The 25290-nt window shown below is 38.0% G+C and overlaps 1 protein-coding gene across 1 annotated transcript in view; it reads left to right on the forward strand.

Annotated features, from left to right (window-relative positions):
- The first annotated feature begins 3589 nt into the window (after positions 1–3589).
- ZDHHC17 (zDHHC palmitoyltransferase 17) overlaps positions 3590–25290 on the forward strand; it is a 64651-nt gene continuing 42950 nt past the window's right edge. The window contains exons 1-2 of the mRNA XM_085045368.1: positions 3590–3672; positions 20968–21071. Of these exons, the coding sequence (XP_084901494.1) occupies positions 3610–3672; positions 20968–21071 (167 nt within the window). The 5' untranslated portion in view covers positions 3590–3609. The remainder of the gene's footprint in view (positions 3673–20967; positions 21072–25290) is intronic.

The raw sequence follows: 25290 nt of genomic DNA on the forward strand, positions 1-25290 counted from the left end.
TCATTGGGACCACAAACAGGTTTAGTCACTCAGGTTTCATTCATATCCATACAATTGTCAGAGCTCTGAAATACTGTAACAGAAGCAGTGCGTGCAGCTACAGGAGGCACTGTATTGAAAATTTCGCTAACTGATTTCTGTTATCAATCATGTATATTTCATATTCTCTTAATGCACTTGCTTTGAGAGCATTTTCAGCTGGGTTATAAGATAAATTCTGTGGAGCTGTCATGCAAACTCATAGGCTTTCAGTCACCCAAACTGGTCCAAACTGTGAGGAGTGGATGCTCTCTGTGTAGGAGTGAGTGAGGAGAGAAATCACAGACTTTTGTAAACCCATGCAGAATGACACGTTTTATACATTCATTTTGGTATACACTTTTAGACAGGTGGGTGTCATTTCCCATACATAAAGCACAAGGCTCAAACAGTAATATGATTAGAAAATGAAGCATAGATAGAGAATAATAAAGAAAATTACTCATAGCCCCTCTGCAAACACACTCAGAGAACAGGAACATGACATGGCTTCTCCAGATATTTTAGCCCTTGACAGTGAAGAAAGTCTTTTGGGTCACTATGCAAGGGAAAATTTTAGAAGCACCTCAGTATGGTGGCAAGTCCATCTCATGATTTATTAATTAGAATATGATCAATCAAAACTATGTATGAACATGCACAGCTCTCCTAAAAATATATATTCTTGTAGGGCTAGGTAGGGTACTTTTGACTTACTACCTATTTTTGTGTTCAGATGTTCCAATATTTTCCCTTTAAGTTTTGGCCTGCCATGAGAATAAACATTTAGCTTTAATTGCAGTATTTTGTTGCAAAGGTAAATATTGTTACCCACACTTTTAGTTAAGTGTTAATAGCATAATACAAAAATAGTACTAAGACATGCATGTTAAATGTCTTTATTTCACTGTCACATTTCACAGTTTAGTAGAAGATAGCAGCTAAAAAAGCTACACAGTCATGCCTAGTACTGAACCATGTGTACAGATGTGTATTCCATAAATACGTTTTGTGTCTGCCAAAGATTTTTTTTCATAATAACTTGTTAAAGAAGATAAAATTTTTGTTGCAAAATAGAGACTTGTAAGACTTTGTGCTACTTGCTTCCCCGTTGGGCTGTTTTTTGGCTTATCTGAAAATTAAAAGGTATTCAGACCTTATGCCCCTTTTCACAGCAATTACCATAAAGCAAAACAAAGGGAAGAAAATCTATGTGTCTGTGTTACTGGTGGATTGTTTTCCTTTTGTGAGAATAGAACCTAAAATAATTTTCTAGTGTGTGTGGTGTTTAACCAATATTATAGACCTGTCCCTTTTGCATGCCTAGTTAAGTTGAACTGGATAAAACCCCTTTGGTCAATATGGAGAGCATTTCACACATCAGCTATGGACTATTCAATGCAATCACACGGAAGAACATTTCCTGCCATTGATCAACAATAATTCCTGGCATTTACAAGGCACCTTTGATCAGAGAGATAAAATTGCTCTGCAACGATAATAAATTCCCAGAGTACCCCCCTTAATGAGATTACAAAGTTTTTGATTTAAAAGTGAGCAAAGTAAATCATAGAGAAGTTAAATACTTGTTGAAGGTCAGGTAGTGAATTTTGTGGCAGAATCCATAAAAACATCTAACCTTACAGCCTTTTAGATTTGTGGGAAATGGGAGTAAACTTTGTTACTGTAGCAGATTATTGGCTTTGTATCTGCCATTCACTTACTCTGCAGGGATGATAACCTCTCTGTAATGACAATACAAAACAAAGAATCATGTTTCCATGCGATTGTGTGAGATTGCATGTAGATTAGGAAAGGACAGGCAATGTTTGAAGTGTCCTCAAAAGGAAAACTTTTTAAACTTCTAAACCACTGCTAGCTTTTGAATGAGGAGCTCTAACACAAAGGCACAGTAGCACAATCTTGTATTCTGGTTCTGCTGTTACTTGGTGGTAAAAGGGACACTCATTCTGAAGAAAGATATACTAGGCTGCACATGAACTATATTCACAGATGAGGCCCCAGTTTAAACAGCAAAAATTCTCTGTACAGATGTATCTGGAAACAGAATTGGTTTCAAAATGTGTAGACCTGTGAAGAACAGGCTATAAATACCTAGACAGTATCAGCGTTTGTGTTTACAATCCAGTTCAGAGCCATGGGACAAAGCATAACTTCTTCAGAGTTGCAAGGAAAAATAATCTGCATAGTGAAAATACTATAAAGATTTTTGGTTATTTTATCACCCTTGCTTGTATTATAAATAGGAGTGATGAACCGTCATGATTGATAGGATTTCTATTTCTGGAGTTTGTAGGGGGTTGAAAACCCTCTTCCTCATGCAAATCAAACAGCAAATTATATCTAAGCCCTAGTGCATTTAATAATATATACAGTTAAAAAAAGATCCTCTCCTGTATACTCTGTGTCTTGTTCTGCTCTTTTAGCTCTTCAGTCCTTATGGTTTCAAATATGTGCTTTGAGACCTGTTTCACACCCCCGGTTTCTAAATCTTATGTCATTCTTCTTGGCAATTTTGAATTTAAATTCAGAAAAAAAAGACATTTATGGTTTAACATTTTAATAATGGTGGAGTCAAATTTTATTAGTGCTTCTCTGTTACATTTTGCATGAGATAGGAAAGAGTAATGAAGAGAATATCATTGTAGGGTTTTAGGCTTATGAGCTTAATGTATTATGATACAACAAAATGTATTATCTAAAGGTCCCTTTCTCACAAAGGCAAATGAGAGCACCATAGATATAGCAATACAAAGCATCAGTCAAAACAGCAATAACATTCTGTAATTGCAAAACCATTTTTGATTAAAATGTAATTTATTTTTTAAAAAATTGAAATAAAGAGCTTTAGGATTCCTAATCTTGCCAGTAGACGCATTACGCAGCCTGTGAGCACAGAAATGACCAGCTCGACAGAACCAAGCCTATTTTGCAGCTTGCCCCGCAATGCACAGCAATACTTGTCCATCTGGGCAGCGCTGGGATGTGTTGGGATGTGAGGAACCACCAGCCAGTGGGGCACAAATGGCTGGAAGGAATTGCTTCCTCAGGAGGTCATCAGGTCTGCTGAGGGGTTTCAAACATTCCTGCAGCTGAGAGCAAAAAACCTTTTTAAAACCTTCTTACTTTCTTCCCATGCTCTCTTTGCTCCCTGGCAGGTGAGAAGAGAACTCCCAGAGAAAAATGGACACAAATTGCTTAGTCTGGAACCAAATCTACATTAAATGGAGAAGGTTACAAATAAAAAGGGCTCTCTTTTCGCTCACATTCCAGCTTGTAATGAACTTAATTCGGCTGAGCATCTCCGCAAACCTAAGCCATACTAAATATTGCTTCCAGGAGAACTGACACTGGTATCTCCAAAAATATGGGGTCGGTATATACCTATATGCATATTCCACATATAAAATACGGGGTGTGTATACATATTTGAAACAACCTACACCCCTAGCTCTCCGCACCCCGGCATGTCCCTCCCGCGCACGGGCCGTGAGGGGAAGCGGCGGCGCGCGGGGGCGCCGCGGGCGCGCGCACTACCCGGCATGCAGCGGGCGCGGGGCTCGCAGGAAGATGGCGGCGCCGCTGGAGGAGTACGAGAAGGAGGCGGGCTGCGTCCCCATCCTGCACCCGGAGGTGCGAGCGGCCCGCCGGGCCGGCAGCGGGGCGCGGGAGCGGGGCTCGGAGCGCGGCCGGGACCGCGTCCCGCCGTGGGGCGGGGAGGGGGGGAGCGGGGCTCGGCGGGCGGGCGGGCGGGGTGCCCGGAGGGCGGGAGGTGCGCCGCCGCCCGCCGCCGCCGGCCTGGGTGTGCGCGGCGCGGCCGCGGCCGGGGTGGGCAGGGCAGGGTAGGGACGGGCGGGGAGGCGGGTGCGGGCGGCGGGAGCGGTGCGGGGTCTGCCGCCGACCCTCCCGTGCGCCGTGGCCGGCGGTGCCGCCCGCCCCCGAGCCGGGGGGCGAAGCAGCGGCGGGGGCAGAGCGCACCGGGAGGTGCCGCTGCACCGGTCGGTCCCTGAGCGGCAGCGCTCCGTGCTCCCTGCCCGCCCCGGCCCGGCAGCCTGCGAGGAGCGCCTCGGAGGCGAAGGAATTGATGTTTCTCCTTGGGTTTGGATAGCGCTGGTCTGCAGCACGCCCGCAGGTCCGGTCTGGCCCCATCAGCCCAGCGCTGCCCGTGTGGCGTGGGCTTGTTTTGAGAGCAAGCGGTCTGTTTTTCCAGTGTGTTGGCGGTGGGAGGAATGTTTACAGGTAACATGTAGAGGTCGTTTCATGCCATTCTTTTTACCCTTCTATTGTGCCGCCCACCTTTGTCAGCAGCATGTGTGTATTCTTTAGGACTCGTATGATTGTTTTGAAATATATTTTTAACAGTTTAGAAAAGCTTTTACATGTGGACCTGTCACCTGATATGTTAAGGACTGTAAGAATTGATTTTTCAGCCTACAAAATGGATAAGTGCATATGTTAGGCTCCAATTTTTGCTAAACAGATGGTATCTTGTTCCTTAAACAGTATCTTAAAAGACAATTAGTTTATTTGATGCCTGAAGAGGCTCTCTAGGCCTCTATATGTGGTCGTGTAGAAAGATATGTAAACCTATCTACTGTATCTCTGTAAACGGTGCTCATGACTTTAGAATAGACTAGTCCTTTCTGAAGAGTAATTAGCAAAGCAGTAAACCCCAAGTAAGTGTCTTGATTTTTTTTTGGTTTGTTTTTTGTTATTTTTGGGATTTATTTTAGGTGATGCGTGTAGACTGCTGCTACACATTCCGTCAGACTAACTGTAGTCAGACTAAATGAAGTACCCTCGGTAGCAGTGTCTGATGTTTTTAAGAAGTGATACAAGTTTTCGGTAGTGATCCAGACTGTAGGATGCTGATATTCTTTGAAAGAAAGTGTTCTTGGCTTGTGGAATAGATAGGCAGTCTAGGATTACAAAATGGAATTAAAAGCATTAACAGCTTGTCAGAAAACCAGTGTGTTTTGAAGAGTGAAGATTAATGTTTGTTAAATTAACTTTGATTAATTACTGTGTAGCAAACTAAAATATCTCAATTTAAGCTGGTAGTCTAGCTAGTTAATCTGGTAGAATTTTATACTGTTGCTTTGATGCATAGAGTTGAGTGTGTGTACACAAGTTGGGAAAGGAAGTTAATATATACTGTGTGCTGTAACATCAACTGGGATCTTTTAATATGCAGTAAATATCACTAGTTTGGAGGGAACTTTGTTTGATTTTTCCAGAAATGGTGACTAGATCTTACTCACCAGATAGTGTCTACATGGATTTCAGTGAATGTTCCCTTATTCCTTAAAATCTTTGTACAGATAAGTTTTAAAAGGAAAGGATGTTTTTCATGTTGGTGGTGAGACAGACTGGCTGTTAACAGACACCCCAGAAATGCTCTTTTAAAAACTTCAGGATTCTGTGCTGTAGCAGATCTGCCCAGTGAACAATGCAGTGCATCTGTGTTCAGTCAGTTTTGAAGGTCAGGGGCCTTAATACTTGGTGATTTCCACTTTTTAAGAAAATAGCACCATGCCCTTATATAAGTAGTGACGTTGGAGCACATAATCAGTTTCAACATTTGTATACATTTAAAACCGATGCTTTTTATAGGACTGTCAAAATCTTTGCCCTTTTTTTGTTTCATGGTGCTGTTGTTTATTTTGAGTGTATTTTTCAGGTATTTTTGCTGTGCCTTTTTAATAAGGCTTTTGCTTCTTAGTGTCTTTTTGTATTGACTAAGTTGGATTACTTTCAAATAGTTTAAAGTTTTTGTTGTTTGATTTTTTTTTATTTTTTTTAAGGGATGTGTTTGTTTTTATACGGGCTCTAAGGCTTTGCATTTTGCCATGAAATATTGTGAACACAATATTAACATAGAAAAGAGGTTCTTAGGAATAGTGAAAAATTACTGAAATACTGGCATGCTGGGAGATATGTTCATTTATTTATTTGTGAAAGACTCAGTTTAAAGTGATTCAGTAATTTCAATAACAAGAGGTAGAAACACTGATGAAAATATGAATGCTTTAGGAAACTTATGGTGGGACTGCTTTTGGTGGGGTTTGTGTGGTATCTTGCTGACTGGGTTCTTGGGCCACCCTTGCTCCTTCCTTCATGAATGCAAGCTGAACTTAAGTAGCAGACTCTTCTTTCCAAGGCTATTTATTCTTTCTTATCGCAAGTTCAATTTAGTATGACAGCATAGATCCTACTCTCTTTTTCTAGTTGTAAGATTACTAGTGAAACAACAAAGCTTATGAAGATCATTTCAGGGCTGAAGTACAACAAATAACGTTATTTGCTCATCAAGATCTTATGATCTTGAAGAATGATCTTATACTATATGAGAAATGCATGGAGAACTGCTGGCTAAGTAATACATCTTGGAAATAATAGTTGTTAGAGAGGATTATTCTTGAATGTCATTGTTCCTAAAAGTCTTGGAGGAGTTAGTCTACTAGACTCAGATTTTTTCATTAATGGTTTGGAAGTAATATCAAAATTGTCATTAATAAAACTTGCAGACAAACAAGATGGGTAGGTGCTAAGCAGGGAGGATGGAACTGCACAAAACTGTCTAGAATTCATGTGAAGTTATGCTGGTAAAGCAAGGCACACCTTTGTGCAGCTGTATTCAAAGTAGTGCATTGAAGGGAAGGAACATGGGCATAGGATTGTATCCCGAAAGTTATTGACTGATAGGATACAAATAAGAACAAGCAGTTCAGCAGAAGTTCCTGGTATAATGCTTTGTTTGAAAATATGTAAGAATACGGAGATGATTTTTGGCTGAATATGTAGTAATGCTAATGAAGAGGTTTTGTCTTTAAAAATTATTCTTAAATCATGAAGAGGATGGGAAAGAATTAAAAATTATTTTAATAATGCCTTATTGTAAAAGGCCTGCAAAAACCCCGTTCACATTATCTGAAAAAGTGAAAAGTATCTTTTTTTTTTCCCCCGTGTGAACATTTTCTCACTGAAATCCAGTGCTTTATTCAGTTTATACTTAACGAGATCCAGTGACTGGGAGGTGAAGTTGAACGGGATCAAATTGAAAAGCATAACTGGTAAATGGTGAAGATGAGTAGTCATTGTAACAAAGGAAGGAGGGCAATGGTGAATTATCCAGCTCTTGATGTTTTCAGCTGGAGTTTAGGTATCTTTCAAGAGACCAAATGCAAGTTTTTTAATTCTGCAAATGGATAACTGAGTGATGTTTTGAATATGTGAATATAGCGGAGTGTAGACTGTGTTGGAAGGGCTCTGATTCATATACATAAATTCTTCACCATTGGGTGGATTGGGAGGTGCATGGATGACCAAAGGGGGAGCCCTGTGGGTGTTGGTCTCAGAGTGGACATGGCATTGGCTGACCTGCAGAGTGATGTGGTAGCTTCATTATGAGAGATGCAGAGCACCCTAGGATGGCAGAGTAACACTGGACTAAGTAGTCCCTGCTGGTTTGTTTCTTTCTCCCAGTGTTTAGGTTTCTGGTGACAGAATGGCAACCTCTGTTTCCTTTTATACAGCGTAACCCTGGTATGGGAATGCTGCTCATGCTGATTACATTTGTTATCCTTTGATTAAATTATTTTAATAGGCCAGCAGACCTGACTTTAAATTCCTTGGATCTTCTAAATAAGAGTGAATTCCTGACTGTTCTGTGGTAGGTGATGATAGGCTTGGTTGTTTTATTCTGAAATTCAAGAGGCAGGGAGGCAGGAGAATTCTAGAAAATGCATTTTGCTTGTAATGCTCCTTTCTATTTGAAAAATATTCTAGATGTGTGCCTAATATGGCCCTAACTGACAAAGGTATTGCAGTTCTTGAGGGCTGCATTTCTTCCTAAATGGTAAGAACTATTACTGGGGAGGAAGATCTGCTTTGTTACTTCACTGTAGTGCATTTGCCTGTGTCAGGTGGTGTGGGATATATTTGAGAAAGATGGAGGTTATTGTTTATTACAGACTTCTTTTGTCATTAAAACAGTCTTGTCCTGCAAAGTTGAAAAGCAGTTTTAACAGTTACAGGCTCCATTTGGCAGGAATTTTTCCAGATGGAGGGCATCATTTTTACCTTTGTTTCTCTCCTTGTGGTTCATTTTGTAACTACCTAGGAAGTTAGAAGCGTATCTCCTTGTATTCCTTGTTGGTGGTTTGAAGAAAACAGATAAACCTACTGTAGGTAACTTTGCTCCAATTTTTTCTGTTCAAAATGTCAGCGAAAGGCCCGACTTCACCAAACTCTGTTCTCTGTGGAGTTCTGTAGGTATTGTTGGAGTTGTACTGGAGTGCAAATGGTTCTTAATTGTCCTGTACAGATACAGGACTTACTGTGTTGTTTAGTTGGGATCACTCCAGGGACTAGTTTTGCATTTGTGAGCTCATTCAAAGATCAGGTATCACTTATTATACTGCTTAAAAAGGAGAACAGAACTGTGAAGTCTCAGACAAATTAGCATACCTGATATTGAAGGTTGACACTTGCTTTGTTATCTTGGGTAGCTTCAGAGGTTTAGAGTGGAGAGGACTGCAGATCTAATCCAACCTTATATCGCAGGCTGACATTATTTTAACTAATTCTTTTTATTGCCTGAATACTAATTATAAAATAAAAAAGAAAATAAACAAAATCCTACAGTAATAGGTTGTATTGCATAGCTGGAAAAGTTGCCCTCATATTTAATTAGTCTGTTTAAGACTTAAACTTGTTTCTAGTCTGAATTTAATTTGTTTCTGTTCATTACATCTTGAGAGATATCTATCCAAATATAGATCTGTCTGTATTTATTGGATATGCTGATGATTATCAGATCCCTACTCTACTGTTATGGTTTGCAGTCCTCCTGGCCCTTTTGAATCTCTCATTCATTCATTCATTCATCCATTCTTGCCATGTTTTCATGGCTTTGCTCTCAGTGGGTAGCTCTTGCAGGACCTTGGGAATAGAGCACTATTTTGGCAGTCACACAGTTATGGTAGTAAACACCTTTTGGATGCCCCATCCCTGGAAGTGTTCAAGGCCAGGCTGGATGGGGCTCTGAGCTCTTTTGGAAGGTGTCCTTGCTCATGGCAGAAGGGTTGGAAGTAGATGAGCTTCAAGGTCCATTCCAACCAAGGCCATTCTATGATTCCTACTCATCGTTCTCTGTATATGCATTTGCTCTGGTCTTGTTGGGAACTGGATACTTGTACCCAGGTAATGACCATCCATTCGAGGTAGTTTCTAGGATGGTCTTCATTTTAGATAGGACTTTGCTTGTGATGATATGTTAAAAAAACGTTTTTGTGTCCTGTTCCAGCATTCCCCAAATTGTATCAGAAGCAGAGTATTACTTATTCCCTGTTCTCTCTCTTCACACACTCCCTGCCCTCCCCCCGCCAGTAAGAATTACCTCTAACTGTTGTTACCTTCTAGGTTGCAGGCAATGCTGAAATAGCGTGGGGTCAAGGTACAGGCTCTGGAGGATGCTTAGTGTTTTCATATTGACACTTCTCTGGGGTTTTAAAAATGGGAGCTACTGAAAAAAGACCAAGAGGGTTTTTTTTGAAGCATAGTCCTTAACTAGGAGAATATGTGTCACAAGTCACAAAGCAAATCATAAGAATAAAGCTTGCTCACCTGTAGTTTTTAATACATGCAAGGTAGACCATATTAACTTCCATTATATCCTAATTTCTTAATCAAAATATCAGACAATACTCACCCAAATGCTTTGGACATTAACTGTGTTTGACCATTGCTACTTCATCAAGTGACAGGTTTAATTTCCTGTGAAGCCATGGGACTAGTTGTTGCTAGTCTGCTACGTTATTAGCATTTGCTTTTTTTGTCAGTTCTATATCAAAGCCTAGAAAAGCTAACAATAACTTAAAATGGTAACCATTTATAACCCTTATCATTTTGCATGCAGACTGCAGGAATTTCTTCTGTCTTAATGAAAAGTTATATTCACATCTCTTGGACTGTTTGGTTGACCTAAACAACCTGTATTTTAAAGAAGTTTAATACTTGTTCTTCTATTAGAAAGCATTTTATTGTGGCAATTTAAACTTTCTGGCCAGACTGTTTTTGTTCTGCACTTACTGAACATTTTCAGATTTTGTAGGTTTGTGTTTTTATTGACAGTTCTATTATTCTTACTTTGTAATCTTGACAACTTTTGTTAATTTCTTTTATTGCAAGAATGGTGCTTGCCCTTCTAGGGGTAGGGATGTATTGTATCCTTTTGCTAACATGGTTTGTAGTATTTTTCTAATTTATCATGGTCATTGTCAGTGCTTCTCTTGCCATTCTTAGAAGATTTTTTCTTTACAGTTGTTCTCACTTCCTTTGTAAACTGCAGTTTTTCACCACTCTGGTCTTTTTCTTCATGGTAAAATTGGGGCTTCTTTGTCATCTGGTGAATACTTAAACTAGTTTTCAACTATTTACAGCTTTTGTTCTATATATTTTCTCCTGATTTGGGCAGTAATTGATTTTAAAGTTAAAAATTTGTTTCGAGACAGGCCCTCTTAAAGCATGAATTATAAATGTCTGATTTGACCCAAAGTTGTGTTGATTCAGTACACAGGCCTTATTTCTCACAGATTTCACAGAAGATTAGTCTTTTAACAGCATTTGTTTCACTGTGCTTGCCTGTTTGCTTAGCAAAGTAGTGAGACTTTATGAATGTGGAAAAAGGTTTACAGAATTAAGAAGGAAAATGTTTGTTTGCTGTTTGCTTGAAAACTGAACAATATTGCTATATGTTCTGACATGTTTATGTAGGAGCAGCTTTAGTAATTGATATTTCAGCATGCACACTGTCCTCCGTGGCTTTTCAAAGACAGTGTGCGATAAAAATTTGACTTTCATGGTATCCTTGTAGTTGAGAGAAAGATTGGGATCTGTTACAAATGAGACTGTGGAGCCAAGTAGAAAGCTTCTTCTGAAGTTAGAGGGAGGCTGGCTGAATTTTGAAGCCCTGGGCCTGTCATGCTCAGTACATGGTGTAACATTAGACTACAATTTGTCTTGTGCAATTTTGAAATCTAGTAATTTCTTCCTACACTTGTAGGATGCCCTGAGCTATGTAGAAGTGTTTCCTTAATTCTGTTTATAAGGGAAGAGGTACCAAAAATGGAGGGTAGTGGGAATGCTGTGGTCAGAGTTTGGAAAGCTGCTCAAGATCAGAAGATGACTCAAGAAGGAGGGAGGACATCAGAGTGTGCTTTGGGAACACTTGCATTGCTGGCTCTGAAGGATGTGATTTTTACTATTGATTTTAAGCTGGTCTCAAGCCCTGGTGGAACCCTTACCCTTCTTGGGGTGAGCTCTTGCAGCAGTAGGTGACTTGGGGTGGCACTTGCTTGGTGAGTCTGTGACCTGATCTGACTCTGTTATGTTGTTGAGAATGGGTAAGAGGTAATGGAGAAGGTGCAGCCAGGACCAGGAGTGTGATCACCTGCCTCATGGCAGGTCACTTTTAGCTTGTCTTAAGATGATTGTGAAACCTACCTTTAAATGCTTTCAGCTGCACTCAGATGCCACTGGTGCTTGTCTGTCCCAGGATGAGCCAGTTCAGGGAAGTAAATTGGTAGAAAGTGCATCCAGTAAAAAACCAGCCATGAATAACTTTCACAAAGCCTACTCATGGAAGGATCAAGTGCAGTAAAGTACTAACAGAAGGTAGATGGCAGTCCTGGTTTGGAAAGTGAGGAGTTGGGTAGAAGGGACCATTCTTGAGTGTTAGACCATGCATTAACTGAGCTGTCTCATTTGCTGCAGAAGATTGACTATTAGCATGATTAGAAACACCTTTCATGCACTTCCTAGTCGTGGTGGGTTTATCACAACCAGCCTGTGTTTATCATAAGTGAGAATGGGAGTTTGCTCAGCTGGCTGTTGGTGTGAAGCTCCATTGGCTGCTTCAAGGTTGGTATGGGAATGGTGAATTGAAATTTTTTGTAAGGATTGAGCACAACTTGTACTAACTTTTTTTCTGTATCTGCCAAGGAGAAAAGAGCATCTGTAGCTAGGCTGACTGCTCTTTCTGTCATGCACTTGCTGGTGCTCTGATTCTTGATGAATGGAAAAAATCTTTATATTTGAAAAAGAATTTTCAGAATATCCTTTTCTGTGAATTTTTAAAAGAGGACTATTTTTTCTCCAAGTAGCTGAGTATCAGGGTTGAGCTATATACATACTTGGATGCATTTTTGAAGTTTAGCACTTTAAAGAGTGAAATACGTAAATGATTTTACATTAATCTCATAACTGACTCCTAATGCTTGGTCTTTCAGGGATTTTTTTTTTTTACATTGATGGGTCTGTAAGCTGGTGTATTGTGAGACCTAGACCTGTGTAAATCACTTAGAAAAATAGTTTCATTTTTGCTGAAATAATCCTGCTATTCTTGGCTGAGAACACAATACAACACTCATTGAGAAGGAAGCCAAAAAGATAAATGTACATGTTAATGTAAGTTGCTGACTAAACACAAGCTTTACAGTGAGCTTTACACCCATAGCATTTTAAGCTTTTAATTTTTTTAACCTTTACAAACTCTAGTAAATGTAACTCTTTTAAATATTACTTGCTTTTGATGCTGCGCCTGCAAATACAAAGCCGTTTGGAAAGTCTATTTGTGAAGCTAAGGCTTCCTAAAGTATAACACTGTTCAATTCAGGAGCAACTTCAAGGAAATGACTAGAAAGCAGTTGACTGGTTGTGGCTGCTTGTTTTGAAGAAAGAAAACTTCCTCATAATCAGCTGTGCTTTAAATCACATGAGCTCTGACCTCTGCATAGAGTGGTTGGATTAAAGGCTCTAGTTGAGCATCTCTAACTCGTTATGTAAAAAATTAGATCTGTGTTGGAGAGTATGCAGGATTATGCTCTCTGTGTGATGGCTGACTTGTTTGTGGGTAGAAATCTGTAGCAGGAAAAGGACTAACTACTTCATGGTGTTTGAGATGAGGCTTTCCTCAGTCTATTTAACCACTTTTTAAAGAAAGTGTTGTTAACTTAAACTACAGATGGCTTAAAAAAAGATTATTAGGTACAGATTTATTTCCATTGTTTATGTATTCTATAATTAGCTTCTGTAGGAATTTTCATAAATCAATCTTTTCTTTCAGTTGTCAAGAAACTATGCAAATAGACCAAAAATTTAGGAGGTAAACCAAACAGACTTCACAAAATGCAGTAAAATGTAAAAAGTAATGGAAAACAGTTACAGAAATACCATTGAATGGAAGTTTATTTTGTCACGTCATACTCATTTTGTGTAATTTAATGCTATAATGGGGGCAGGGAGGATCCTAGTGTTAATGGTTATGGATCAAAGTGAGGCAAGTCTGCTGGTATATATTTGCAAGCCAAACACTGAACTTTTTTTAAAATGCATAGTTTGATCAGTTAATTAAAAAAAAAAAAAGTGGTATTTCATGCCCCCCCCTTTTTTTTTTATCCCATGGAGAATGTTGTCTAGTTTAGGTGGAAATTTTCTGGCATGGATTAGCTAAATTGAAGGTGTATATGAATCATCTCAGTCCAGACAAAAAATCTAGCAGCTCATAGCTGCTGAACACTCTGGCTCCTCAAAGTGGTGAACCCACATAGCCCTGCAGAATTGTTAATTTTCTGGGCTTTGTGTGAATACAAGAAGGATCAGACTGCTCCCACTTGATGACAGTCAACAGTTAGTCTGATTAGCTGTTGCAGCAGTCAGTGTCGGGAGAAACTGATTTCTAGAGAAGAAAAAGTTACTCTTCCTAGGCCTGTAAGGAATTAAATGGGATTCTCGCTAACATTATTACATTTTAGCCTCTATTTCTATGACTTTCTGTGTTGCAGAATTAGGTGAAGGGGTAGGAGAAGGAAAGTTGCCATAAACTTAAGAGGATCTTCCATTAAAAGTATTAAAATACCAGCAATGTGTCTTTCTTGAGGTGGTTGTGTTTGATTGATTTACTTGTATTTATTTTGTGAGCATTTTTCTATTAATGCTAGTTTATGAGTGACTACTCTTTGTGTATATAAATGAATGTGGGTGTTTATAATATGCAAATAACTGTATATACATTTGTTGGTGCAGATTCTTGCACCTTTTTAAAAGTAGGAGGAAAACTGGGAGAGCAAACTAAAAAGCACTATATTGTAGGAAATGAAGAACAGGGAAATTGTACACCCAAATATGGGGGAAGGAATTCTTTAATACTAAGGTCCAGTAGTCCCTGCTAAATGTAACACACATACATGAGGATTATAATTTATCTTCCCTGAAATAGAGTCAGTCACTTCCAATTTTATTATGATTCTCTGACTACAGCCAGATAGGAAAATAATGTAGTCATCAATTAAAGAAGAAATTTTGTTTCTCTTAAGAAGCAGAGGCAATACCATGCAGTATTTTATGGAAGGCAATGCTGTTATTTCTAAGTCTATTTTAAAACTTGTTAGTATTTTCTCTTTAAGTCTCAATTATCTTGGTCACCATTCAGAATTTGAGTGTCTGATTTTGATCATGGTATCGCTTCCTTGCAGCAACATTGCATAATGTTAAAGGAAAAGCAGTCCTAGCCATCTGTTAATGCCTACCAGAGCCATGTGTGGCAGCTGTAAGCAGCAGTTCTTTCCTCCCTTCCTTATGTCCAAGCAGGCATATTGACCTATTCATATCCTCCTACTATGTATAATTGTGAATTATGAAATTGCTATCTCAGAGTAATTCAGTCTTGGTCATCTTATTCTTTCATGCACAACTTCTTTTTTTTTTTCTCTGTAAATACTATTCTCAGAATCCTTCTTAGGCTTATTTCATTTAGGCTTTTTTATTGGAAAAGATTAAAAGCTTTGAGTATTGAGGGGAAATGAGCATAACTTTACTTGTGTGTTTCGTTATGAGGAGGACTGATTGGGAATGCTGATATTAGCACAGCTTCCAAGAATAAACACTTTTTCCCCCTCCTGTCCCCTGCACTTCATGCTTTTTCCTTTGGAGTTATATTTCATATTTTGCATTATCTTCTCTTTCCCCATCTTACTGGTCCTGTTTTCCCAGAGGAGTTTTTTTCCTCCATGTTGTTTATTTTTTTTTCCCCAAACATGTCTTTTTTGTTGTTGTTTTTAAAGCATTATTCTCTTTTTTTTTTCCTACACTGCATTACTTGTGCATCTGTGCAAGCAGTCTGCACATTTTGTGACTAATGAGTAATGACAAAATAGTCACAGATGCATATGAGTGATTAGGGCTTTTCAAAGAATAGCCACTGCAGTGGGAAGCTCATGTAGAAGGAGTGATCCTTGGTAGTGAGGTGGGAACCAAATTTGTTTCTTACAGATAAGCTAAATTTGTCTTTATTGCAACCTTCTAAGCCAGCCAACTCTACAATTTCTAGGCGAAATAATTTGCTTCAACCTATCAGCCCAACTTGATGGGTATTTTAAAACTGTAGTGTGTTGTTCCATGATTACTTAGTCAAATTAACAATTAGCAGCTGCCAAAATGTTCTTGCTACCTTCTGTTGACTTGCTGTCCCTCTGACAGTGGCTCTGGAGCCTGTGTTTGCACAGGAGAAACAGGTTCAGCTCGTTGTTCTAGTAAAAGATGGAGGTTTTTTCTGTTTCTTGTTGATCCCCCCTGCCCCTTTCCTGTAACGAGTGGAGTGGGTGTGGTGTGACCACAGCCCCAGGGACCAAAGCTTGTTTGAGTTAGGCAGCAAGAGCAGTAGGGAAGAGTGGGCAGAGGAATGACCTTTCTCTTTTAGGATAGGTAAGCCACAACTTCGGCTCAAGTCCTGCTTGGAAATGGCTTCTTGAAACAGGATGAAATAACTGGAGATGTAGTGTTTGCAGCTTGCTTATTTTGAATCAGTGACATCAGGCCTCTGCTCTAATACCTTCTTAGTTTTCCTCACTCTCAGCTCGGGAAGAGCCATTGTCATTAAAGATCGAAGTAGTGAAAAACAAATGCACTTGGGTTTCAATTAGCTTTTCATCATTTAATTGTCTGTTAGGGTTTTTTAACAGTGGATCATCATTGAAAAATTATGGAATAAATATTTTCATCAAAACAGGAAAAATATTTTAACACTTGGAAAATGTTGTTGAAGCCATTTGTGAATGCAGTTATACTCTAGGCTCAAAATGTTATGTTGCTACTTTATTATCAATCTGTCATATCATATGTTTAAAAAAGTCATAGTAGTTTCAAGAATTTAAAGTATATTCCTAAAATTTGTGGGAGGATTTGTATGGATTTAGGGGAGGTTTATTCTTTTAGGCAGGAACTTAAAAGCCTAAACTCATTATTTTTCACTTTTTAATGTTTATTTCTGTTCTTTTAATAGTGGAGGGCTGGTAATCTAGATCAATGTAGGTTTTAAAACTTTCACTTCTGTCGAGCAAGTTGGAGGAATTAATCTCTACTTTGTGTGTTACTATTTTTTGTTAATTCTGAAAAAGAGATGCCATCTAAATGTCGTCCGTGTGATTTCTTTGTACCTTAGCTGCTGATGCAGAGTGACCAACAGTGGGCTAACTCCCCCCGATGTAGCACCACTGCAGTTGGTCCTGCTAGGGCTGAGCAGGACGTGTGATGCCTGGGCGCAGGCAGCTTTGTTCAGGCAGCCTGCTGTCCACTTCAAGATGGGCCTGGCTGTGTTATGGCAGCATCTGATGGTTGTGCCTGGCTGAAGCCATTGTCTTTGGTAGCAGCACATATAAAAGGAAGTTGTGTTTATTATCTCCAGGTTTTTAAATGGCAGTCTTTTAAAATGTTACACTAAACACTTAGAAATGGGAAATGTGTCACCTTGAGCAGATACCTGGTTTGCATTCACTCATTGCAAGTCTTCTAATGGCCTCCTACTTCAGGCTGTCAGTTGATTTCCTGTTATTGGTAACCTGCCCAGTTAGTGGCATAAGCCTGTGTTGCGTTCTCTTAATATTAGTCTTCCATTATTTTTTTCTAAATTATTCTTTCTAGAATAACTAGGAGAAACTACTCTTCTGCATTTAAAATACTGTGCCCTAGTCCTGCAGAGGACTTTCAGAGCCCTGAAAAAATTGTTTTCAGTTCCTAGCTACTACCTTTAAAAGTGTAGTGTGCAACAGCATTATTTGCACTGACTTGGTGCAAATCACCTATCACCAGGTAAATCAAGTACTATTGTGATTCACAAAATCCAGGTTTTCTTTTCTCCTGATTCCTTTTTGACTTAGGAGCCCAGAGGTTACTCTGCAGATTACAATCATAAACTAGGCACTTGTAATGCTGGGTAGGGGTTATGGCGAGTAGAAAGGCACTTGTAGTAGCCAGCATGCAACTGTCAAGTTGCATAGATAGTAATGAGTGATAAATTTTGAGTCTAAGATTGGAAATCTGTGCCCAGGCTGCAGAGAATTGGTGGTATTGGCTGAGAATTCAGATTTTATATGCTTTCCTGTGATTTACTGTTAAAGGTTAACTTCCAAAATTAGTAGTGTTTGCATATTGTTTTCAGGCACACCTAAAGTCATCTTTTTTCCCACACTTTACACTGTGGTATGGAAGACTGTGGTATGACTTCGGAGTCTGTGATGTTCATGTAACTTTGAGGATTTTAGGAATTGTTTCAGCTATTCCTAAATGTAAAATATGATCTCAACTCTCTTAATAAATCATGAAACATGGGGTTCACTTTCAGTTTATATGTGTTTTGAGTCTTTGTATTAAATAAACGGGTTGTAGCTGCTCATGGATGTACTGGGGAAAAACGGGAGAACTGTTTTTTGCTTACTCATGTGTCACACATCACCTGCGATCACCTCAAATGTTTATCACTTCAGCTATTTTGCATTAGTGTATACTGAAACTTTCAAATCCTGTTGAAAAGAATGGTTCAGAGGTGCTATCAGTATGAAAGGAGTATGTATTTTTTGGAGTTGAGGTTACTGTCACTGGCTTTAAGTCATTAGAAAACTAGTATAGCAGGAGCTAATATCACCTCCCACTTCTTTAAATTTACATGGTTATTAATTAATACCTAAATTTTTATTGTATTCCCATTAACCTTTTTGTCAAAACATTAGTGTCATAAGGCTGTGATTTTTATGGTCACTCTAGGCTGACATAAATGTACACTGCTTGGGAATGCTCTCTTGACTGGCTGGTGTAGGCTAAAGGGAACAGAAACCTGGTTTGCATGCTTGAAGTGGTCAGGAAAATGCAGATTAGTAAAAATAGTGTTCTCTGGTACACTGATACGTGACTGTAAAACAGCCAGAGTTTCTCAGTTTAATAATTGTTAGATAAGAAGAGAGACTTTTTCCCCTTGAGGTAGCTGTGGAAGACTAAAAAATACACCAAACTCCTGTCTCCTCATCAAGATGCTCCAGAACAGTGAACATTTTTTTTGTCCAGGTCTCTGCCTAGTTATCCTTTGGCTTTTCAGGGACTCAGTGTTACAAGTTGGTATGTAAAATCCTGTTGCAGTTGTGTGGTGTAATAATGGGTTAACAGAGATAGTAGAAATCCTGCTTTTTTCCTAATATGATGAAAAAGAAAAAAAATCATGCGGGACAAAATAGCGAATGTAGCATTCTCTCATATTTTACTTTCTCTTTTAAATTGTAATGGTGTCTGGTATCTTTTCCAGATTCTTTTACTCCAGCCAACACTCTGGCTCATCTAGTGGCTGGGGAAGAAAAAGATTTGGTTAAACTGTTGCCTTCTTCAAATACAAAGCAAAACTATGTTTCTGAATTGTAAGAGGATAGGTAGTAACATATGACGTGCGTGACCGCAGATGCCCTGTTACATTTTTAGGTTGTCTCTCCTGTAGAGATGGCAACAGAGCGACCTTCCTGCTGGGCTGGCAATGCTTAATTGGTTCATCTAGGTAATTTTTCAGGCTTGGAAAGAAAAATTAAATGCTGCAGAATAACATTGTAGTCAAGCTGATCACTTAGGTAGTGCGTGAAATGGGAAAAATTGTTTCTCTGAAGGAAAGTAATGCGTAAGTCTATTTTGAAAATGAAGACTTGGTGCACTAGTCATCAGTGTTAACTGTGTTCTGGTTTTAAAACTCTAAATGCTTCCATTTCTTGAAAGATTTTTTTAGTGTGTAAATTTTCATAATTTTGTAACTCTATTCAGTGCTACAAAATGTACTTAATGCATTAGAATTTCCCTTACTTGGATTTTTTTTCTTCTGTCTGAAATAGGTAGAATATACTCAACTGAAGTTAATTTTTAAATTAATGCTGAGAGTTTTCAGATTTGCAACTAGACTAATTTCTTCATAGTTTACTCTGAAGTTACAACTGATATTCAAAGTTTTTAGACTTCAGCCTAAGTGGTACTTCTGCATGTTGAAATCTGGAAACACTTAAAATATGGTTTTTAGACTTAAGTATTTTTGAGCTTCTTTAAAAGACATAGATAATGTATGTAATAATTTTAGAGTAGAAATGGTTATTTTAAAATAACAACATCTGGATTATGAGGATCAGAGGGCAGTTCACCTAAACTCCCATCCAGTCAATAGAGAGCTAGTTAATGTTGTCCCAGGAAGTAAGAAAACACTCTAGCTCACTAGCCACAATTGGGCACAATAAGAAGTTATTTCTCATTGTGACCAACAGCTCCTTTTTGCAGAAATTACTGCACAGATGAGGTTGTGAGAAATAGGAAGGCCTGTTTGCACTGGCAGTAGGAACTCTCCCTAGGCCTAGTGTACCTCTTAGTCACTTAAGCTAATAGGGCAATATGCACCTCTAGGGAGAGGTAGTAGTGGAGATTTATGGCTGTGAATCCTTGTTAACTAGCACTACATGATCATTGTTTTAACTCATTTATCTTTATTAAAAAAAAAATCTGTCTAGTATAATACTGAACAAGTTGATTGCTCATTTCACTAAGTGGAAGCTGGAATTGTTTAATTAAACACCTTTCATAAGGTGTTTAAAAGCCTTTCCAGGTTTAGATTAAAGATTAAAGTTCTTTTTATGGGAGTATACGTTGAGGAAAACTGAATGAAAGTAAATAATATATTTTAGTGAAATCAACTGAAATGCGTTTTTAGAACTTCATGAGAACTTGCCACTGGGTTTTTTGCCATTTTACCCATGTTGCAGTTTTCATACTTTTGTGTATAGGCATGCTGATGCAGAGAGGCAATCAGCTGTAGTATCTGCAACACATAAAAAATTGTCCAGAAGATGTATGGAATTAATCATTCAGCTTGCTGAGCTTTCACGTGTTTGTAAAGAAAAATAGTGTGTTGTTGTCCTAGTGAAACAGTGTTTGAATACAGATTTCACCAAGGGAAGCACTGAACCTGGAAGTGCTGCCCTTCATCAATAGAAAGAATCAAGTCAGGGAGCTGTATTTGGTGAAGAACATGTCACGGTCATGCCATTTATTTTCGAAACGCACAGGTTAAACATACACAGATAACCTCTGAAGCTCAGACTGGAGTTGAAGAATCAATAAAGTATTAATCTTTCCCAGTTGTTTTCTAGAAGGTATTTAACTATGTTATTTGAAATGTGATGTTTATTTGTAGTAACAGAGTGAGACTTTGTCAGTTTATGGCAAATAACGTTTCTAGCTATGTTGTGTTGCACTTATAAAAGCAAAGCAAAGAAAATCAAAAATAAAAACCCAAACCCAATGCTAACCAAAGAAATTTGGTCTCAGCATTCTATAAAAATACCTAGTGTAGGATTTGGCAGAACCCTGCCATTACAAGATGTGTCTTCTGTAAAGTGTTTGAAAACTATACTGGGAAATATGGTGGCCTGCTTTCCAAAATGTAGAAATGTGCCACCCTTACGTTTAGGTAACTTTACAGTCCATTGGATTGGGTACTGGTTTTAGTTTTGCTTATAAATTTTTTTTTTCCTCAGAAACCTGCTGATTTGGGGGTTCTAAAAGCAAGTTTGTTTTTTTTAGGAAATAAAACCTCAAAGCCATTACAACCATGGATACAGTGAATCTCTTGGACGGAAAAGCCACATTGATGATTACAGCACTTGGGACATTGTCAAAGCCACACAGTAAGTTTATTTTTGAGTATTAGATTTGTCTGTGTTTATCAGTTAAAAACAGTAAAATGCGTTGTTTTATTTGAGTGAAGTGGAAGGTTAACTGTATTTGTCAATACAATAGTGGAACATTTGAACTCTACAAAATTATTGTTATGACAAATTTTTCATTATTGTATGAAAAAATATGGGAGAAATTGTGTTAAGTTGTAAATATAGGTGGTTGCTGGACAGATTGTTGGAAGAGAGAATGAGGTTTTTCTTTCTGCTGGTACTGATTATTTTCTGCAGGTCGTGATTAAGAGGTAAGCAGGCAACATTTATATGCAAGCATAAGGATTTGATTGATTTATAAGTTAGAAAGAATGTGTCTCTAACTGTCATTATCTGATTCTACAGTCTCAGTGCTGCTATGAAACTGAGTTTAGTACTGAAGAAGGATTGTAGGAGTAAACTGAGTGCAGATTTAGTTGCACTCTTAATGCAGATGAATGATACAAATTTGTTTGTTCTACAGTCCTTTAGTAGATATTAATTCACAAGACTTTCTGGAGAGTTGTCAAGACAGTATTTTTTAATTTGCTACTGTTGGTCATTCAGAAACCATCACCACTGTCACTCTTCTTCGATGAGCTGAGATAGTTTTGTAAGATTTTAGTTGTTATTGTGTTGTTAATTTGAATACTTAAACCATTACGTACCTCACAGAGCTATTTGCCTTTTTCTTCTTAAGAGAAAATTTTTCTTTCCTTTTTTTCCTCAAAGAAACCTCCCTGCACTGAAAGCAGCTTTGCAGCTCTGCATGTGACACAGGCTCAGTTTAGGCATAGGAAATACGTACTTTGCTTTTTGTTTTGAATTGTAAGGAGTTTTGCTTCCTGAAACAGATGTCTGTCTCTGCTATTGTTGTTTTAAATTCTTTAATAGTAACACTGCAATCTATAATACTCATATTAGGGTATTTTTGAAAATTAAAATATTGGCATGATATCCAACTAGCTGCTTACTATGCAAGTATGGAAGTGTGACAGCAGAAGTGGTTCTACAAGTTACCTACTTCTGCTCTTGTATGTATGCTCATTGCGTGTTTGAAAACCTAAAATACCTTTGTCCCTGTTAACCCTCAGATTTAGGTTGATCTGTGCTTTCAGCTGAGTTGTTACAATTATTTCCTGGTCTTCTCATACAAAAACCAACAGGTTTGAGTTGACATCTCTCCACAAGGACTGCAGTTTCATATCACGGCCCTAAGGGTTAATATTGCAGGGAAGGATGACTGTCAACATGATCAAGTTGTGGTATCCAGGCAGCCCTTCCTTGACTAAAAAAGAATTCACCTTTATTTAAGCATTTACTAGGATTTGAAAGCCATGTTATAAAAAATGTCTATTGTAAAAGGAAAATACCTCTGAAATTTAAGGTAGAAAATAAACCCACCGAATATCATGAGTTGCAGTAAAATAAATAATGCCGCTGATACATTAATTCAGCGTTCTTAAAACAATACACTTTTTCCACTAAAATGATGTAGTTATTTGCATTCATAGAAGCATAACCTCTCACATTTATGTATAAAAAAAATAGGTGATCTTATCCTCTACCCTTTGTCCTCAAAAATTAATATTTACAGAGATTAAAATATCTGCTGCCTTTCCTTACTTTTTAGTTCAGTGCTAATCAAAGTAAGATGCTACAAAAAGTTTTTGTAAAACAGGGCCACTCATCAGTCTCCTAGAACTCTTCACCCAAGCAGTTCAATAAGTTGAAGCAAGTTGTAGCCAAATACAATAAGAATTATTTTCAGTCTCTTGGTTTGGGTGGGGTTTTTTCCCAAGTCCTGTTTCTCCTGTGAAAATATTTAGTTATGTTACTGTTTCAATATACATGAAAATCAAGAGCATAGTTTTCTTAAACCTTAAAGATGTTGATGAGAAAAATGGGTTGAAAACATTTAAAACTCATCTGTATTTCCTATATGCTGTTTGACTGTAGAATTCTATTTTGAGATTTTTTTTTTACTGACATTAGGTTACACAGAAATAAAACTATGTTAGTAAAATACAGTGCTAGATTTTGTTTTTCAGCAAGGAAAAATAAAAGCTTGCAAACTCCTCACATTTTTCCATAAGTATTTGCATGTTGTTTCATATCTGATTGAACTCTTTTGTTGTTTTATCTTCTTAATCTGTAGATTGTACACTTATTAAATTAACATGCTCATACGCTCTGAGCTACAAATACAGTAACTTCTTATAATCACATTAAGACTTTGTATAGAAAACAGTGGTTCGGCTCATTGAAGAGAGTTTATTGGTATTTGTATTTTTCCCCATTACGCTCCGCATAAGTTTTCCCAAAGACCTGGGGCCCTAGGCATGCTTTGTATCAGAAATAGTCTCTGTTTTTATTTTGCAGAAACTTTCACTGGAGTAAAGATCATGTTTGGTTTTTGTACCTATTCATACAAAGAACACTTTTCACTGACTTCGCTGTAAACATGTCCAAGAGCATCTAGGTAGCTGTAAAAGTAGCTCTGTCTCGCCCCTTCACGTTGCAGATGTTTGAATATGTGTGGAATTTTTTGCCATCTTATATTTCATTATACCAAAACTGTTTGGTTCATAGAAAGTCTCAATTGTGTTTCTGAAAGCAGAAGTAGGCCACTCATCTGTATTTGAAAAACTATTTTCAAAGGAGTAGTAAAAAAAATCATCTGTGCTTGTCTTTGGTTTTGTTCCTCTGCGATAATTAGAGTCCTCACTGGAGCTTCAGGGAGAGAATGGAGTCTTGTTTAAGAAAAACAAAAAAGTCATAAGTGATTTAAAATTGAAGTTTAATGGTGATATGTTTGGTACATTTATTTCTGTTGTCTAGCCGCAGTAGCCCTCTGTCATCCAAGACAGGAGTTACAACTTTTAATATGATGTCTTGTGAAGCATCCTGTGTCAATGTGACAAAGTTGCTGCTTTTGTTTTGTTTTAAATCTTTTAAACTGAGAAGTAGCTAAAGTTCACAGGTAGAGAATTGTGATGGGCTGTCACTAGGAGAACAAAATCTGAGACACATTAATCCTGGCATTGTGTTCTTCAGTTCTGTTGAGAGTGAATAGACACTTTTGGCTTGTCAGGACTTTGATAAAATTCCAGCTTTGTTGAAAGTAAGTTAAATGACCATTATTAACATGGGTATTAAACATTAATGATATTAACAAGTGCTTTTGTGACATTTGGAAGATTGATTGCTTGTGCTCAAGTGCTACGATTTCATTATCACAAGATTAACTTTTCTGTTGGTTTTATTCAATGAGATCATTCAAAATGAAGTTCTTTGTGTTGTGAAATAGTGCAGCATAAAATATGAAATATATTGAATCTTGCCAAGGAAAAACATTATTGGATACATGCTTTTTTCATGACTATATCTCATTGGTCATAGGGTAACTGATAAAAATGGTATATATGGAATAATTAAAATTGGTAAGGGTTGGCCAAAGGAACAGTTACTCCTGACTCTTTTCAGCTACTTGGAGGAGAGAGCAGACAGACTGTGACACAGGTACACATCCATTATTCCTGGTTATTTGTATTGCTGAAAGTGGAATGTATCTGACCTTCGTGTGGAAAGGTGGGACTTGTTAAACCACATTAGTAATTTGGCTACAACTGTCTAGACAATTTAGGGCTTTGGAACAGTATTTAAGCTGAATTTCTTTTGTCTTTCAACACTGCTATTAATGGTCCATTAAGCAGCTCTTGAGTTAAACCTTTTCTGTTGAAAACAAAACTGTCTTATTGCTAACACGACAACCTTGAGAATGTGTTAAAGGCTTTGTTGGTATTTAACCGCCATCATTCATGGGAATGAGATTTCAAAAGAGAAAAAAAGATTGTTTTTCTGTTAATTGCATTTCCAGCTAAAGCAGCTTTGATTTGAGTTATAATGATAGCAAGATGAGGGAGTGAGCTCCTGGTTTACCTACTCTTTGTTGGCATGGTGATGTGCTCACTGTAGAGAGATTCCTTCCTATTATTGTGGCCCAGTTTAATGTTAATTGTGCTGCAGAGCTGGCAGTGTCTATTTTCAAGAGTCTATGTGTTTGTAGACAAAAGAATAGAAAATGGATTACATATTCAGAAGGCAGTAGGGTGCTGATTTTCAAAGTATTATGGTCAGAATATCTTTAACCTGCAATGACAACTAAAATGTTGCAGGTTACTGAAATGGCTTAGAG

Source organism: Lichenostomus cassidix, chromosome 1Aa, assembly GCF_008360975.1.
Source record: "Lichenostomus cassidix isolate B80296 chromosome 1Aa, HeHo_3.0, whole genome shotgun sequence".
NCBI classification, from domain to species: domain Eukaryota; kingdom Metazoa; phylum Chordata; class Aves; order Passeriformes; family Meliphagidae; genus Lichenostomus; species Lichenostomus cassidix.